This window comes from Solea senegalensis, linkage group LG21, assembly GCF_019176455.1.
Source record: "Solea senegalensis isolate Sse05_10M linkage group LG21, IFAPA_SoseM_1, whole genome shotgun sequence".
In the NCBI taxonomy this organism is placed as follows: Eukaryota; Metazoa; Chordata; class Actinopteri; order Pleuronectiformes; family Soleidae; genus Solea; species Solea senegalensis.
Window position 1 is genome coordinate 4978760 of NC_058040.1, and position 16792 is coordinate 4995551.

Below are 16792 nucleotides of genomic sequence, written 5' to 3' on the forward strand. Positions count from 1 at the left end.
CTCTGGAATCTTTCCCTGCTGGTGTAGATGATCAACCTGTTGGACTAGGCATAAATATCACTTTAGACAGTAGGTCTTGGGTTTACCAGGTTAACACAAGACTAGTGTTTATGCATGTAGCTTCTGTGTGATCAAAATTCAACCCATTGGTGGTTTATAAGTGGTCCAGGGTTTTATTGATCAGTTCAACCTCTACTAATCTCCAGATGAACTTGAGGCCTCTGACTTTGAAGCAGCATTTAGATTAGATTGAAAAAAAGAAGATGAAACCAATTAATCGAGCTACCTTTGTTGCCCCTTTAATTGTTATGCAGAACTAGGGACTTGAGTATTGATGGAAAAAAAAGATTGTGCTCAAAATGTATATACGATTAGTTATACTTTGTTTTAATGACAAGAGGTATTTATTGGGGTAGCACTTATCCAAATTTTGGCAGAAGTAATGGCTGTAAAAACGTCATTAATTACTTAGTTGCATTTCTATGAGTGCTCCAAAAACCTGTTTGAGAAAACATATCTGCTGCTTGTGTTATATAAGGGACATAAATCATAAAGTGTACACAAGGTAAACTGCTTGTTTTATACTTTTACATGCTGCTCAGTGCGGAAATTGGATTTATTATTCACACTACAGCTTTATAGCTTCCTGCCCTTTATGATTCATGTTTATCGAGTGGTGGAAGGTATAAGACCAACTTGTAAGATGTAACTTCTGCTCAAGGAAGACATTTGTCTTCAAGTTATTTAACATGCAATCAAGAAGGGAATGAAACCTAATGAAAACACACGCCTTTTTGTTTGTTCTTTTGTCATAGTTTACGCAACATAATATTTGAATTACAAAATGCAAAATTCGGCTTTTTGTGAGCAGTTATCAGTAGTTTTCTAGCAGTGCAGAGACAAAATCCTTTGTTTTTAGATGTACTGTCAGTGTCTCACAGTTAAAATTACATGTAGCCCAAAGGCAAACCCAGATTGAATCAGAAAGATTTGGAAATATACACTTTATTCCTTTAGTATTTGAACATATTTTTTGTTCTTCAGGCAAAATCTCCCACAGAGTTGTTTAAATATTGATGTAAATCTACTCATGTTAAACCTCGAGTCTCTGCACTTGAAGATACCGTCTTTTATTTTTATTTTAAAGCAACTGTGCTAAAGCTCACAGCCATAACTGTCCGCTGTAACTGTACAAATATTTACTCTGATTTAATTCCAGGTGTTGTGTTGACAACTTCATGACTTGTGAACAGGGATTTTACCACCAGTCAGCAGCAAACCACGTTAAAACCAAGTACACCTTTGATCTTGAGATGTGGGAAAATCCTCACTACATGAAGGAGAATTATTGATGAAGTATTACACAAAGACCTTTTTACAAGAGCAGTTCCACAGCTTTGATGTGGTGTCTTGGAGATGATGTTTTGTTGCTCGAAGTCATCTTTTGACATTTACCCTGGGGAACAATTCCGGCTTCATCATGTGACATTTGTTATTTCTTAAGCAGTGAAAACTTAATTGGACAAACAAATGATTAGAATACAACATTTACTTTCATCACCAGTTTGTCTTCCAGACTGACATTTTGAAAGATGAAAGGATTTCATGCTGTTACACTCCAGTTTTCATTGCCCACTTGACAGCTCTGTGATCTACAGTGTCTGACATAATCAACTGTAATGGAAATTTTAGCATTTGGAAAACTCCTCATGTCAGGAGTTTTGCTTCAGTAAATTCAATCTTGAATCATTTGTTTACAAAGATGCATGTCTTGAAACTTAGTAGATATCATCTGCAATCAATAACCCTTAAACTACGGATTTAATAAAAAAAAAGATCGATGCAAAGTTTTTTTTGTTTAAATTGTTATTGAGTAGTTGAGTAAGGATTCTGTGAGATGCTGAACAAATCTCAATTAGAACAAAATGCTGTAAGTAAGCGAATAAATAAATACTGCACCAGTGAATGCAAAGCCATGTTTCTTTAAACAACTAGGAGTGTCAGACACGTTTTAGTTCAGGGGTCACATACAATGCAATTTAATCTCAAGTGGGTCGAACGAGTAAAATAATAGCATAATAACCTATATATGTAAAACCCCTTGTTTTACATTTAATAACACATCTTTTTCTAAAACATGTCATAAACAACCTGAAATGTCTTGAGAAAAATAAGTGTAATTTCAACAATATTATGCCTAATTTTACCATTTACACATGCATTACAACTTGCAGATCACAGTGGATTTGCAAAGGCACAACACATTTAGTCACAGGTGATTCACATTATGGTTAGATTCTTATCATACTGTGAAATTTTAACCAATTCATCCTGCGGGCTGGATTGGACACTCTGGTGGGCCGGTTCTGGCCTGCTGGCCATATGTATGACACCCCCTACATTCTGAAACAATGAATGAAGGAATGAAAAATTGTGAAGGGGTTTATTTGACAACAGTGACTGCCTCACCGTTATCCTTCTTGTTAAATGGCTACTTAATCAGAAAACAATTTGGGAGCAAGTATTGATTTAAATCATGAAAAAAACGTCATATTGCTTTCTCATCGTAAAATGTGGGGTTTAAACTGTGCACGTGCACAGCCTCTACAGGCACACCGTGTGTCCTCAAAGTAAAATACTTTTTATGTATTTATACTGGAGGCTTGTCCTCCATTTTGACCCTGGTGTGTTCCATGTCTCCTCTGTGCACCTCGACTATGGAGCTAAAAGCATAAAAGTTTATATTGTCATCTTCTCTGCACATACATATAAGTTAATGTTAGAAAAATATATGACAAGTCACACAGTGGCAAAATGACTGGACTTGTGTGCATTGATGCAGGCTCTCTGTGTGATTACTCCTGAGCAGCAGTCCATTACACTTAACAATGGTGTGTATGTAACAGGCCACTATATGTTGCTATTGTCCAATCAGAATCGAGGATTCAACCAAGCTGAATAGTAAGTCATGGTATAGCCAACATATAAAGTGCAGTGAGTAGCTGTCTTCCCTATTTTTCTGTTAGTATTAATATTGTGTGTGTAGTATTTATTCTTAACAAAATAATCATTGTCTAATAAAAAAAACAAACTATAAAATACCTAAACTATGATATAAACTATCTATAAACAACATTGAAGTTACCAAATTGTAAGTAGATATCACAGAACAGGAATCTATCTGAAAAGTTAACAAGACAGGTCCCATTGTAAAATTGTAAGCAAAAGTATCTTTGTAGTTTTATAGGAAACATGTGGACCATGTATTACATGAATCTATTTATTCTCTCTGAATCTGTTGCTGTTGATATTGAGCTTGTTGGAAACACAGTTTGATATTGATGCACTGCTCAGAATTGAATACATGAAGAGAATTTCTTTCTGTAAGGAATCATTAACTTGGAGCTCCACTCTGTTGCTGATAAAGTGAGAGAAGAAACATGTTTGAAAGGCTGTCGATGAAAATTATGATTCTTATGATTTCAGTCCTGGCTGTAACGGCAAGTGCTGGTAAATACTATGAGCTATTGGTTGAGTAGCTGGTCTGTGAACACATACAGTTTAAATCCAAGCCATATGTTTTTAAGTAGCAAGGTGATAATTCACCATTTTCCGTCATGCACTGAGAAGCTACCACCTGTTTTTACGAGTTTCCTCACACAGTAATATAAGTTAATTTGGTGTTGGCGATGTGAAACATGCATTACTTTAAAATGCTCAATTTTCCAAAATTCATATAATCAATATATTATCTAAGATCCACCCATCAGTTTTAAAGTTGGACAAAACATTTCAAATTAAGTTGCAGTTGCTGAAAAGGGCATTAATATAAAGAAGAGAATGTCATGAAAACCTTGGGTTTATACAGAGTTGTCAGGGATGTTTAGTTGGAAATGAGAAGCTTGGTTCAGTTCACATTGTGATTTATAAGGATTATGAAACGCAAAGAAAAGAAAATTGCAATTTGTTCTGGGAAAGGTTCATGTTAGGTTCACAGAGCAAATGGGAAAACTAATGTACAAAGTGGAACAGCACAAATAACACATGCAATTATCAAATTTCTTCATTACTAAGAAATTTAATTTGGTATGATGCTGTGTGCAGTTGCAGTTGTAATGTTATGCCATTGTTATGGACAATTGTTTGTAATTTGTACTGCATATGGGATGTATCCTGATTTTGAGGGAAAGACGGGGCAAAAGATTAGTGAAAGGATTTAGTTTGGACACGTCTCCGTGCTTTGATTCATAAAAGATAGAACACAATATACTCCTAATCAAGATGTTTATATACTGTGTTTTTCATGAAATTGTTTTCATACAGTTCTTCACTGCTTCACACTGTGACTTGGTGTGCTGTGACTTGTGGATATCCCATCTGTGTAAGTCATTCCCTGCTGGTAATTAGTGTTGTGTTAGCTGCGGTCATGTCTCCCAAAGAAGCTCTCTGCCCTTGGTCTTCTGAAGGCAGCAGGGAAAGCCAGACATTAAGCCTTAATTGATAGCAAAGGGAGAGTGGGAGCTTAGCACTTTTTCTGCTGACTGGAGCAGCCAATTCACATCAACTCACTGTCCTACACCATCTCACACAAAGGACCTTACCCCTTATCGGGTTATTATTAGACAATAAAACATCTACTGATCAAATCAGTGGGATTTGTGGTCCCAAAGCAAAACAGATCCAAAGTCTGGTGATTTATTAGTCTTCCTTTCCAGCAAAAGGACAGATCAACAGGGAGGGATTTGAAATAATCACAGTTGGAGGGTTTTATATTTGTCTCACAGTAATGGTATGATAGAACACAGAGAAATGTGAGGGTGATAAACAACCTCCTTCCTGAAAGAGCTACTGTTATTAAACAAACAATCTGAGGAGATAGTGATCTGTACACAGTGTACTTGCTTGTCACAGTGGCACTGGCACATCAGTAGAAGCTGCCTCAGCATCATTTGTTGTTTGATGTATTGCACATTTTAATTCATGGCAGCTGTCAAATATGTATGTACCAAGGAAATTTTCATTGAGGTGTCACTAAAGGTATATTTGAGGGAAACCAATACATACTTGTCAGGTTCTCTACTGATTTATAGATATTTGTTTTATGCAGCAAATACACAATAAAAAATACAAGTCAACAAGAAAACTTGTTAAACAGGAGGCAAAACTATAAAAAGAGAGATTGAATATATTACAAGTTAGTCATATTTGACAATTTTTTCACCATGCATACACTCAGTTATGGTATTTTTATTGTCTAAATAACCTCAAACAGGTGATCTGATATTCAAGTTTTACATAAAACCTGCTTTTTTATTTTATTTTCATGATTACTACCAAGGTATTCTGAAATTAGACGCATTCTCTATTCAGTTACACTTTAGGTAGGTTTTTCTTCTAATAAGCTGATTGTATTGCATTCAGAAAAGTGTTTAAACACTATTTAGAGGTCAAGTGTGCAAGAATTAGTGAAATCTTATGGTGATACTGCAGACTGTAACAAATGGAGGACTCGGCTGACTACTCCTCCTTTTCCCAAGCAAATTAGGGAACTACAGTGGCGTCAGCGTTTCAGAGAGGATGTCGGCCTTTTTTGATGCCATCATAAGTCTTCTCTTTATAACACAAAATGGACGCACACAAACAAGGAAAAAACTAAAAAATAAATAAATTACATAATGTACGGAAGCCTGCTCTGGTCGCAGTCAAACCGTGATGCCAATTTCCCTCTCGTCCTGCATTGCGCTTGATGTGTGGGAGGGTGCGTTATAATTTGCACCCAAGTTATTTGCAATTTCATCCTGCCCGGTGTGCAAAGACCTTTATAACTACATGTACTTTCACATCAGAGTCTCCAAAAGTCTCTAATAACATCAGAAAATGTCACCAGATTTGACATTAGTCGGTCTGAAAAGTTGATAACACTGTTTGCCGGATGACAAGCCAAGAAGGAAGTCAGACACCATTACACCATTAAAAGCATTATTTTCAGAATAAAAGCCCCCGTTTTGTAATAATTGATTTGCTTCGATTATTTTGTTTTTGTAAAAGTTTGGACCCGAAAACGAAATCAAAATTCGATATAAAGTCCCTTGCCTTAAGTGTGTATAATACACGTATTCTAAGGCTGTGGAAACCAAAGGATTTTTATTTTAAATATTCTTATACAAACATACTAATTGGTATCACATTCAATTATCTGCCAATAAACCCTCTTAAATGTTCCACACTGGTCCCCTTAATATATATTATGTTACTGTCTTAAGTGACCATATTTCAGCAGCACCTATAAAGTCTTGACTTTGGAAACAAATGTGGAAAAAGGACAAAAACGCCTATCTATCTTTTTTTGTTATGTTCGTAGTTGCCAATATTGATCATTTACATACTGATTGTTATCCTTTTACACATTATGTTAACATACAGAGTCAAATATGGTAAATTAATGCAGCACTGCAGATCTCTGCCAGCAGTATTATTCTTTAAGTAGTCGGCCTGGGAGATTGCAGAAAAATCAATGAGGGCATTGTTGGTGCTTTTGCTGGACTGTTTGAGTACATAGTAAACCTTGACCCATTTGTAATGCTGCTTCCTACAGTGAGTGGGCTTCAGGTGCACATACACAGCGCTGTCTTTGAAGAAAGATTGTTTGATTCACAGAAAATCAGCAGAACACAGGTTTTTGGTTTGAGATAAAGTGAACTTGACAGTTTTTATTACAGATGTGAGTTCCCAAACTTGTTTTTTTGTTTTTTTTATTTAACTTTATACCTTTTTAATTGAAAAGTCTAACTTAAGAGGTAAATTGGTTTGGGGGAGTGGCATCCTTCCATGGTCATTTATGTTGTTGGCTCAGTGAAGTGATTGAAGTGAACAGTTTAAAAATCCAGATGCAGTCTCTGAAGTTCTTGCCCAGTTGTCTGTGATGGGACATAACTGTTTCCCACCTGCTCCTTGCTCGTCCTCCATATGGCCGGCTGTTTGTGAGACTCTAAATCTGCAGCAGCAGCATAGTGGACCATTTCTTTAAGAGAAAAAAATAACCCTCAGCATTGTCCTTAGTTCTCACTTTCTTTAGTTAGGTCATTAAATTTTAATGTTGTTTTGATGGCCTTCATTGACTTAAGAGCGTAGATTGCTGTGGCAGAAAAAACCCCATTGTGTGGAAAAACTGAATATCCCTTTTAGTGTATGTTTATTTATTTATGTTAATATGTTTTCATATAATTTTACATTTTAAGGATGACTTCTGTTAATGACACTGGAGGATATATTGCAGTTATTTTAAATCCAATGTTCTCACAATTGTATTATTTATGTAATTTAAAAAAAGAAAGTATTTCTGTACTCAGTGTTTGTCTTTTCTTTTACAGAAAGAGCTGAGTCTTCCAAGAAGAGGCAGCTTGTAAGTACCCCTAAAATGTGTTGCATTTCACCATCTGCTTTTCCTGCTTCACATGTTGGTGAACATGGTTATTGGACAATAAACCTTCACCTTTAGATGTCAGCAATACAGTATTGTAACAAAGTTTAGATATGTAAATTAAATGATGCGCTTAACTTCGTAGTAACTTAATTTTGCTTCCTAAATACAATATTGTATAAATTAACATCAAAATCCCATAAAATACTGTTCAGTACCTGAGTATTGTGGTTTGATGGTTTTTATGGTGCAGTGTGTTTGCTGAAGCAAACTGTGGTTTTTAAATGTCATATAAACTAATAGCCTTACAAACTTATAATTCATTTTCAGTGCGTGACCAGACTTTTTAGTTAAAAGGTGTCGATCTGATTCACCCATGTTAATGTTCTTGAGCTTCAATAAGCCACCAAAAGTGTGACATTTCATACATTAATTATATTTAATCTACTCAGTCAAAACCAGTGTCATACACACATTAAAGGGTAATTCCTAAAGATAATAACATAAATGCACTCATGTGACTTTGTGTTTCATTTATTGTGCAGTTGCCCTGTCACATTTTATTAATTACTGTACTCTGTGTTCAGTTGTCGACAGACGAGCTGCAAATTGGTGTAAAACAGCTCACTAACTATCAAAGTGTAATTTGAGTCACTATACAGTTCTCAAACGGCTATATGTTCTATATTGTTTCCTTTAGTTTTGGTAGAATGTTAAGAAATTAAGGCTAATGATAAATACCATGGAATATGAAACTGGAAAAAAAAAGACTGATTTATGTTATTGCCACAACATTGATTCTAATGTACAGTGGTCTCATGTTAGAGCCAGCTTCTTTAAATGCCTTCTATCTTTTGACGGTGCTCTCATTCCCTTATTAACTGTTCAAGTGTCTAATTACGAAATCAAAGACAACATTTATTTTTTTATTTCTTAAATTACTAATTGCCACCTGTTGTGGATTGGGTGTGCCTTCTTGAGCTACTTTAGTGCTGTTGCTATTTTGACAGCAGGTCTGTGTGATACATTGCTGGCTTTCATTTTATGTGGAAATATCCAAAATGTAAGCCTTGATCTCTATATAGCTGTCACCTGCTCATTAAAATATTACACTCCAAAAATCACCAAAGACATAAAATGTCAAGTGTCCCTGTAGCACTCAACTTTTTACATGGAGTTCATTCTCACCCTTTTCATAGGAGTCACATTTGGAGACTTAGTGGTGCAGTGTTTCAGTGCTGAAGGACAGAATAATATCCATGTCTCAAATACTGCCAGATAAATATGGCGTACTGGCTTGAAATGAGGTTGCTCTCTGAATCAAACAGTGTATAAACTTGCTTTCGATCTGATGGACTGTTCTCTCAGCTGCGAGGTTGGATATCTATTCATTTTCAAAGGTGATGCTTGGAATGTTAGAGGCACATTGGACTTCCAGGACATCGATTCTGGTTTAGTTTGACATGTTTTATGGCAAAGGAGGAAGATTTACCCATCACACTTTGCTGCTCTCACTGCCACCTCATTAGAAGAGGGCACCTAGTAGAACAGAGGTGAGCTATTACTTAAGACGGTCTACTGCACCATTTTTATTTAGAGCACTGGATCCTTTAGTGACCTTGGTAACCATAGTAATGGTGTTTTGATATGACAAATTTGGAGTGATTGCTTCAGGTGCATCATAACTGATGTTTATTTGAATATTTGTCACCTTGCAAATGAGAGCAGTCATAAAATAGCCCGTATCTTGTAAGACAGTTGTATTGATTTCTCTTAGCTGGTTTTGTAGCTGTAATCTCTGGCTGTCGTGTCACTCCTGCTTGATTTCATTGTGACAGACTGGTGGGGGCTGCAGCATTTATCATTGAAATTCCTTTTCCACAACTTCACGAGTGATGGATTGTAGCTTTTAGACCGTGTCATGTGTGAAGTTGCTCTCGTCGCAAGTCATTCTAGTTGAGCGATGACTGGAACCTATTTATATGCTGACCTTAATAACTAAATGTCTTTTGCTGGGTTCTAATTAAATACCTGAAATCATTTGTATGTGTTGGCAGCTCTACGTGCACTTACTGCATTTGTTGACCAATGTGTGAGACACCGTTTCTATTTCAAAACATCAGCACAAACGCAGCCTGTTGCACTTTCAGCTCTGAGGTACCAAAGATGTTGTGCTGCCCAACTCCCTCAGCTGCTTTGCCATGCAACAGGATATTAAAGAGAGACTGCTGACTGTAGATACTATTACGCGTTTTTTTTTTTTAATGGTGATACTTAAACAACAGATGCTGTCGGCCATACTTCATTAACTTCATGACTGATCACTGCAGATGAGGTTGTTGTTGGTGGCAAACAAATACCGCCGATTTTTGAGTGGTTGTTTTCATGAGCATGAGATAAAATCTACCTCTACTTATTTACATATCTACATATTTGTTGACAAGATAGGAAATCTCAAGTTCGTCTCTTGTGAGGTTTATCTGTTCTGAAACGATGGATCTGACTGATTCATCAGCTTCACTTTTACACTAAACATGGACACATTTGCGATTTGTCTTACTTGCACTCTTCTCCTTGATGAGACTCAGATATTATCACATACATATTATGTACAACATGTTAAATGAATAATGTAAATGTTAAATCAAGCACAGTGTTTGTGAGGTGTCACATTTTCACCATTGACAATGGCTGATGCAGCAGGTTTTATGCTGTCCCCCCCACCAACACCTTTGTCAGCTAGGATTATTTTTATTAACGCACCTCAAGATATACATTTCAACTTTCAACAACTGTCACACCAAGTAATATTTAATTATTCATCAGTTGTCATTATACAATGTAAAGTGATGTGCTGTGCAGTTCCAGTCAGTGTCATCAATAGCTGTTTGTGCTTCTGTCTCACTGATTCTGTTTAACTTCGCTCCATCTCATGGATGAATTAATAGGCAACTATTTGGTGAGCTTTTTCAGTCTCATCTTCATGCATAACATGACCATACTGTATGAAAGTACACTTAGTGTTGTGTATACAGCTTGTTGCACTGCCCCCAAGTGGCTAAAACTGATTGAATCTATGAAGCATTGAAGACATTATTGTTTAGCAATTAATTTCTGCCATTGTTGGCCACACATTTGTCCTAGTCTAAGAGACTGGCAGTGTCATTTGTGGAAGTCAAATACAATTTAGAATGGATAAATTACCTTAACAAAGACAAACGCAACAAAATGGGTCTCAACAACCGACAGTCATGAGGACGAAGATGAAAGATCAAGCATGTCCAGGAAATGTCCATTGCCATCTTTTATCAGAAATATTCTCCAGCTAAAATGTTGTGGTTTTCTTATATGCATATGAACTGAAAAAAATACTGTTGTGTAGCATAAACTGGGTGTGTTTAGGTGTAGCTACACATTACTAATTACAGATCAAGGTACAACTAAGAGGAGAGTGTTTAGTGTTGTATAAAAGTAAAATGTTTCGTTTTAAAGTGACAAATGTCGTCATATTGTTGCAGAGAGTGATGTAAGTCCACTTGTCTTCCATCAAGGTAGAGCAGATTTGAAGTGAAATCAAGCTGAATAATAAAAGCAGCCTTGCTCACTGTGCTGTGAGTCACTGAAAGTTGTTCTTACCTGAAGCACAGAAGCTGTCATGCATTATTATAAAAAACCTTGATGAGTCACCTACCTTACTCAAAAGCCATGAAAATCTGAAAAAAATCTTGAAAAAGCCATCAAAACTGTGTTCAGCCTAGTGAAATTCAGCTTGGCTGAATATGTATTTAGTTTAGTTTAGTTTAGTTTTAATTGTGATGAGTGATCCAGTAAAGACATTCAACTTATTGAATATACATCCCTACACAGCACACAGTTTATTTGTCCTAACAAAAGGGATTGAGAGATTTCTTTTCTGAAAGCAACCTAACTCGTCAGAGGACACATTAATTTAGCAGTGGAAAAATCATTTTGAAGTCTATTAAAACCACATATGTGCACATAGACTGTAGTTTTTTTTGGGGGGGCGATTATAAAATCTCAACACATAGGAGGTGGAATAAGTGTTTGCAGGGTTATAACTTCTTCTTAGTTGATATTCCAACAAAAAGAATGAGTCTATATTGAAGATGTCTTTGCTTGTCTCTGACATGTCATAGCCGGACACATTTATTTGGTGCTGTAATTACTGTCACCAAGGAAGCTATGTTTTGTGTCATTTGTCTTGTTAGCATGATTACTAAAGATCTAATGATCCTATTTGCATGATATCAATTTTCCATCGTGTGGAGGGGGTGAAGGCAGAACCCATAAATCTTTGGTCCGGGATGAGTGTGCTGTCGGAGTGAATTGAAGAACTCCCATCGTTTTTTTTCAATGGCGTAGTTCACTACAGGGCAATTACCTGCCAGCAAATCACTGATTCCCTTTGCCTCCTTAGGTTTTTTTTTGGTTTGTCTGTATCACCATCTGCAAAGAGAAGTGTGTGAAATGCATCTTGGGTGATTTTAAGATGAACAGGAGGCTCTCAGATATTTAAAATATTCAAGGAGCAAAGATGCTCTGTTGCACTGAATGTCATAATGTCTCAGTATTTTAAGGTTTTAGACTATTTGATTCCATGGTCACACCCAACATACACTGGAATTGTCTTTTTATTTGTCTATAATGAGACATGTCAAACAAAATTTCACTGCAAGTTAAAGCAGTGTCAGGATTGTAAATGGTCTGTATTTATGCAGCACATCTCAATGACGACTCAAAGCTGCTCCGCATTACAGTTTTGCCATTCACTCACACGTTCAACCATTGAGTCACACGTTCATGCAGCAGAAAATGTGCAGCCCTTTTTCTTTCACAAATATGTCATAACCATTCTCGTGCTGCTGGCACAGCCATCGGGAGCAACTTGGGGTTAAGTGTCTTGCTTAGGGGACAGCTCAGCATGTAGATTAGAGAAGCTGGGAATGGAACCCATGACCTCACAGTTGAAAGCTTTCCAGAAAGATTGTGCTCTGTCTCTTTCCTGCACACTCACTGCACTAGCAGGTAGTGGTGCATTATGTTTTTCCCCTAAAGATGACGTCATTGCTGGCTGTGGTGACATTGCACTGTGCAGTGTATGCCTTGTGTTAGCCCATGTCAAGGTGACTGTGTGCGAGGAAGCAGTCAAAATGTACATTTCATGTAAATGTATTGCATTTATGTCTGCTATGTAGCAAGCCACTAGCTGGGGGAGGAGTTGTAGTGGTTGGGGCTGGTGGGGGGTTAAATGTAAATGCATTAGTGAAGGAACAGGGGTGTGTGTGTATAATAGGAGGGGAGAAGGGGGGTATTGTCCTGCCTCCATGCCCTCTGCAGACAGCTGAAGATCTCATTTGACAGCTTCAAGGTGGAACGTGGAAAGACCAAAACACGAACTGTAGCACCCTTTTTTGCCCCCTCCCTTTCTGTGGGGGGAGAAAAACCAGTCCGTCTCATCGCACTGTGGTGGCTCCGTTTGGCTCTTTGTCAGTGCAAGAGGGGCGGCAGGCAGACAGGCAGGCAGGCAAGCAGGCAGGCAGGCAGGCAGGCAGTGTGCATATCATGACCACAACAGAGCAAAGGAGCACAGTTCAGCCATGAAAGCCCAGCGGGAGAGGCTGCGGATTCCAGGGCTGACGCTAGAGTGAGTATTTTCCTCCTTTATCCTTCTGGGGAGGCAGCTCCACTGCAGTGTGCAGCCTTATCTGTCTCGTTGTCATATATGTTGCCGTCTCTCACTGTTGCTTTTGGCTCTCTGCAGTGTTAGCATTAGCAGCAGCATCTGCAGCAGGAAGTCTCATGTCAGATCCCTCACAGCTAGGCAACAGTGTCTGTGGGTGTATGTGTATGTGCTCACATATTTATCCTCATGCACATGTGTGTTATAGTCAGTGCATGTGTCACACACAGGATTGCTGCAGTCACACATAATTTGCTGTCGTGACACATGCATGCGCTGCTTTTTTAAGAAAAAAACAACAACAGACGCGCACACGGCACACCTGTGATGAGTGGCACTGTTGGTTGGATGTGATGAATATGGTTAGAAAAAAAAAAAACTCACTGGAGGCTCTGTTTACATGGCAGGTTTCCCCTTTCATCACAGCCACAGTCATTTGTTTGACTTCATACTTTTTTTATGTGGGTCAACAAGGCATTTGTTATGGCTTTTGACTGATCTCAGTCTCTGAATTGAGCTCTATCTGCATGTTTTTAAATTGCACTGAAGCCACTGATCATAGACCGTTTTCTTTAAAAGATGCACAGTATTTTTCATTCCATCCCATCTCTCCCATTATAGACGTCTTCACATATGGGTCACAGTTGTATTTTTAATTCTTAAATAGCTTAAGAATTTCCTGGAACAGCCAGGCACTGTAGCTTTAGCAATTGTTTCCCAACCTGATGTAAGTAGTGCATTCTTTGGGGATTGTATTTATCATTAATCCCAATTTGGTGCTTTAGTAAGTATTTACTGTAGCACCAGCAAGTTATTTGCAGGGTTGAATTGAAATAAACTAAACTTACAATAATTTATGAACATGGCAAGTTGGCCCGTTTTTTTTTTTCTAGTTTGAGCCTGAGGATAACAAAACAGAAACAACATGTATATTCATATGTATCAACATATGGACGCACTATGCACTACTTTTTTGAGAAAGGTTCTGTGATTTTACCATTTGTGAATAATGGGTTAATCGACTATCACTGCAGTAAAAGTCATTCACCTTTGTTCAACCTAATGCTCTGCAGTAATACTGCTGGACATTCAGTTAAAATAGTGCCGTGTGCATCAGTGGTGTCTTTCTATACTGTTTAAATAACGGGAGACCTAGTGTTTAATCTGTAATTTACTTAATGATCATTGCCATTTTAACAATTAGACTTTAACATGAGATTGAGCTAAAGATGTACTCTGTAAGTCCCTCATAGGCACTTTGGCTCTTAACCCAAAGAAAATAAAACCATACATATTTTGTGAAAAACACATGGCTTCTATACATGCACATACATGCTCTTTTGGACTGAAAACCAGACAAATGCCTTGGGGACCTGCTCTTTAAACAATATTTTAGGTTTATCTGACAGAAAATATTTAGTCTTTGTGATGCTGCTCTCTCCATCCAGACACATGTCAGAGAGGAGGGGGGTTAGGTTTGTTTCTGTGTGTGTGTGTGTGTGTGTGTCAAAGAGATAATAGACTACTATTCACTACAATCCATTTAACTTACAGCCTCACTCCCCGAAGCTTGAGCCCCACTCCCACTAGTCCTTGCAGCCCGTGCAGCCCGCTGCACGCTTTTCATTTTTGGAGGTAAGCAAGAGCTCTTCAACCATAGCTATTTTGTTGAAAGGCCTATTAGTGCATGTCTTGTGCTCATCTGTCAAGCCTGGAACATTATTATTCAGTTTAACCTCTGAAAATCATCTGCCGTAGAAATGCCATTGAAAAAGGGGGACATGGCACTTATATAATTTTGATAGTTTCACCCCCTCCCCCACATTGCCCTCTCTGTTCTGAGGTTTATGCTCCTCTTTCATGTGCTAAGTAGGATTTGTGGCGTTTGAAATACATCAAAGTGAAGACTGGTCTCAATCTGTCTGAATCCTGGCTGGATTGATTCATTTTGGAAATGAGCACTTTTCAAAAACAGTAAAAGCCAGTTTTAGGCCTTATCCACACTGAAATAACACTTTCTCTAAACAATCTTTTTCTTTGTTGTTTTCAAAACATTTTCCGTAAACATGGCGTCATTTCAAGAAATGTCCTCATCCACTAAAAATGCCACAAACTTGTAGTGCTTGTAGGCCAGGCCTGTATGTGGCGCTGTAACACTGCTACACCAAAACCGGAGAAGAAGACATTGAGTCTGTGCATAAAGCATTCAGGGGCGTTGGAGGAAATGGAAAAAAGGTAATCATAAAGCAAATAGACCAAACAAACTCAAACTAAGACTAGGTGAGTGTGACAACAACAATGACGCAAATAGCGACAGAGAATGCCAGAGCAAGAAAGAGGTGGGTTGATTAAATCGTTTCTGGTTGTATACAAGAAAATGCAAGGGTGGTATTTTGAGATTTTCCCAATCTGGGACCTGATTTTAAAAAGAAGATAGTCTTTCAGTGCTCCCAAAATACTGGTTCCATGTGGATGAAAAGTCGATATAATAAAGAAAACTAGTTTTCATGTGTTAGATTTTGCTGCTCTGGCAAGGTTCCAAGTGAGCTGATACAATACTAATATATGGCGTCACAGACTGCTGGCCACTGATTGGCAGAGAGTGTCGTCACTGGAAGAGTCATGGAAATGATGTCCGACACAGGAATCTATCTGGACAACGTCGAACTGTAGATCCGTTGAAAATAATTAAAAGTGCTGAAAACGTGTCTATCGCCAACATTTAGCAAGGACATATTTAACAGAGGAGTCTGGCTTATTTAGCGACAGTACTGCCGAAAGCACGTTGTGCAGCCATGCCCCTCTTGGGGAGGTACTGAAGTAATGGAAAGTAAACTGAGTAGCGTAGAGCCAAGTACAGTGAGAAATATATCATGAAAAAGTGCCATAAAATGACTGTTTATGGACTAGCTTTCTTTGGGGTTGGTGTAGTGGTTAGCACTCATGCCTTTGCAGCAAGAAGACCGGGGTTCAAGACCCGGTCGGACCCTGGCCTTTCTGCATCACAGTTTGCATGTTCTCCCCCATGTGTGTGTGGGTGTTCTCTGGCTTCCTCCCACAGTCCAAAAACATGCAAAAAAATTGACTGTAGATGTGTGAGTGGACCTGAGTGGTCTCTATGTGGCCTGGCGATCTGTCCAGGATGTACCCCGCCTATCGCCCTATGTCAGCTGAGATTGTGGAGGATAAAGTGGTAGAAAGATGGATGGATGGACTTGTTCGGGTGATGACCTGTTGTCCCCTCTCTTTTCTTAACATGAAGTTAGTGTTCTTGGCTTTATGGTAATCATCACCATAAACACTTTCTCCTGAAAGTGTCCATTTGTCCTTGTTCTGACTCTAATCATGTTAAATTGTCATCTTATGCTATTCGTACAACTTCGCATCCATTTTAAGTAACCTTCAGGAGAGGCAGTTCATCCCAATGAAAACGAGAGCCACAATTTCAGCTTTCTGTTAGATTTGATTGATTTTATCAGGCTGTTTTGCAGATATTCTCAAGAGAAATTGGAATAAAAGTTAATATTTTTACTCTCATTCTCATTCAAAACACTCAAAACATTTTCTGTATCAATGAATAGCATGAAACGCCCACCTATGCCACCTCTGCTCTCCTCTTGTTGTGCTCAGCTTTCATACAGACTCAAGTAGAGTAAGCATTTCAGTGAGTC

The 16792-nt window shown here is 38.0% G+C and overlaps 1 protein-coding gene across 3 annotated transcripts in view; it reads left to right on the top strand.

Moving 5' to 3' along the window:
• mast4 (microtubule associated serine/threonine kinase family member 4) overlaps positions 1-16792 on the top strand; it is an 83865-nt gene that overhangs the window by 36201 nt on the left and 30872 nt on the right. The window contains exons 5-6 of one of the 3 annotated variants that reach the window (XM_044011748.1): positions 7371-7402; positions 14676-14756. In XM_044011748.1, coding sequence (XP_043867683.1) covers positions 7371-7402; positions 14676-14756 — 113 coding nt within the window. Of the gene's footprint in view, positions 1-7370; positions 7403-12751; positions 13086-14675; positions 14757-16792 lie in introns of those variants that run through there. The other 2 variants (XM_044011751.1, XM_044011752.1) reach the window with 2 other exon arrangements.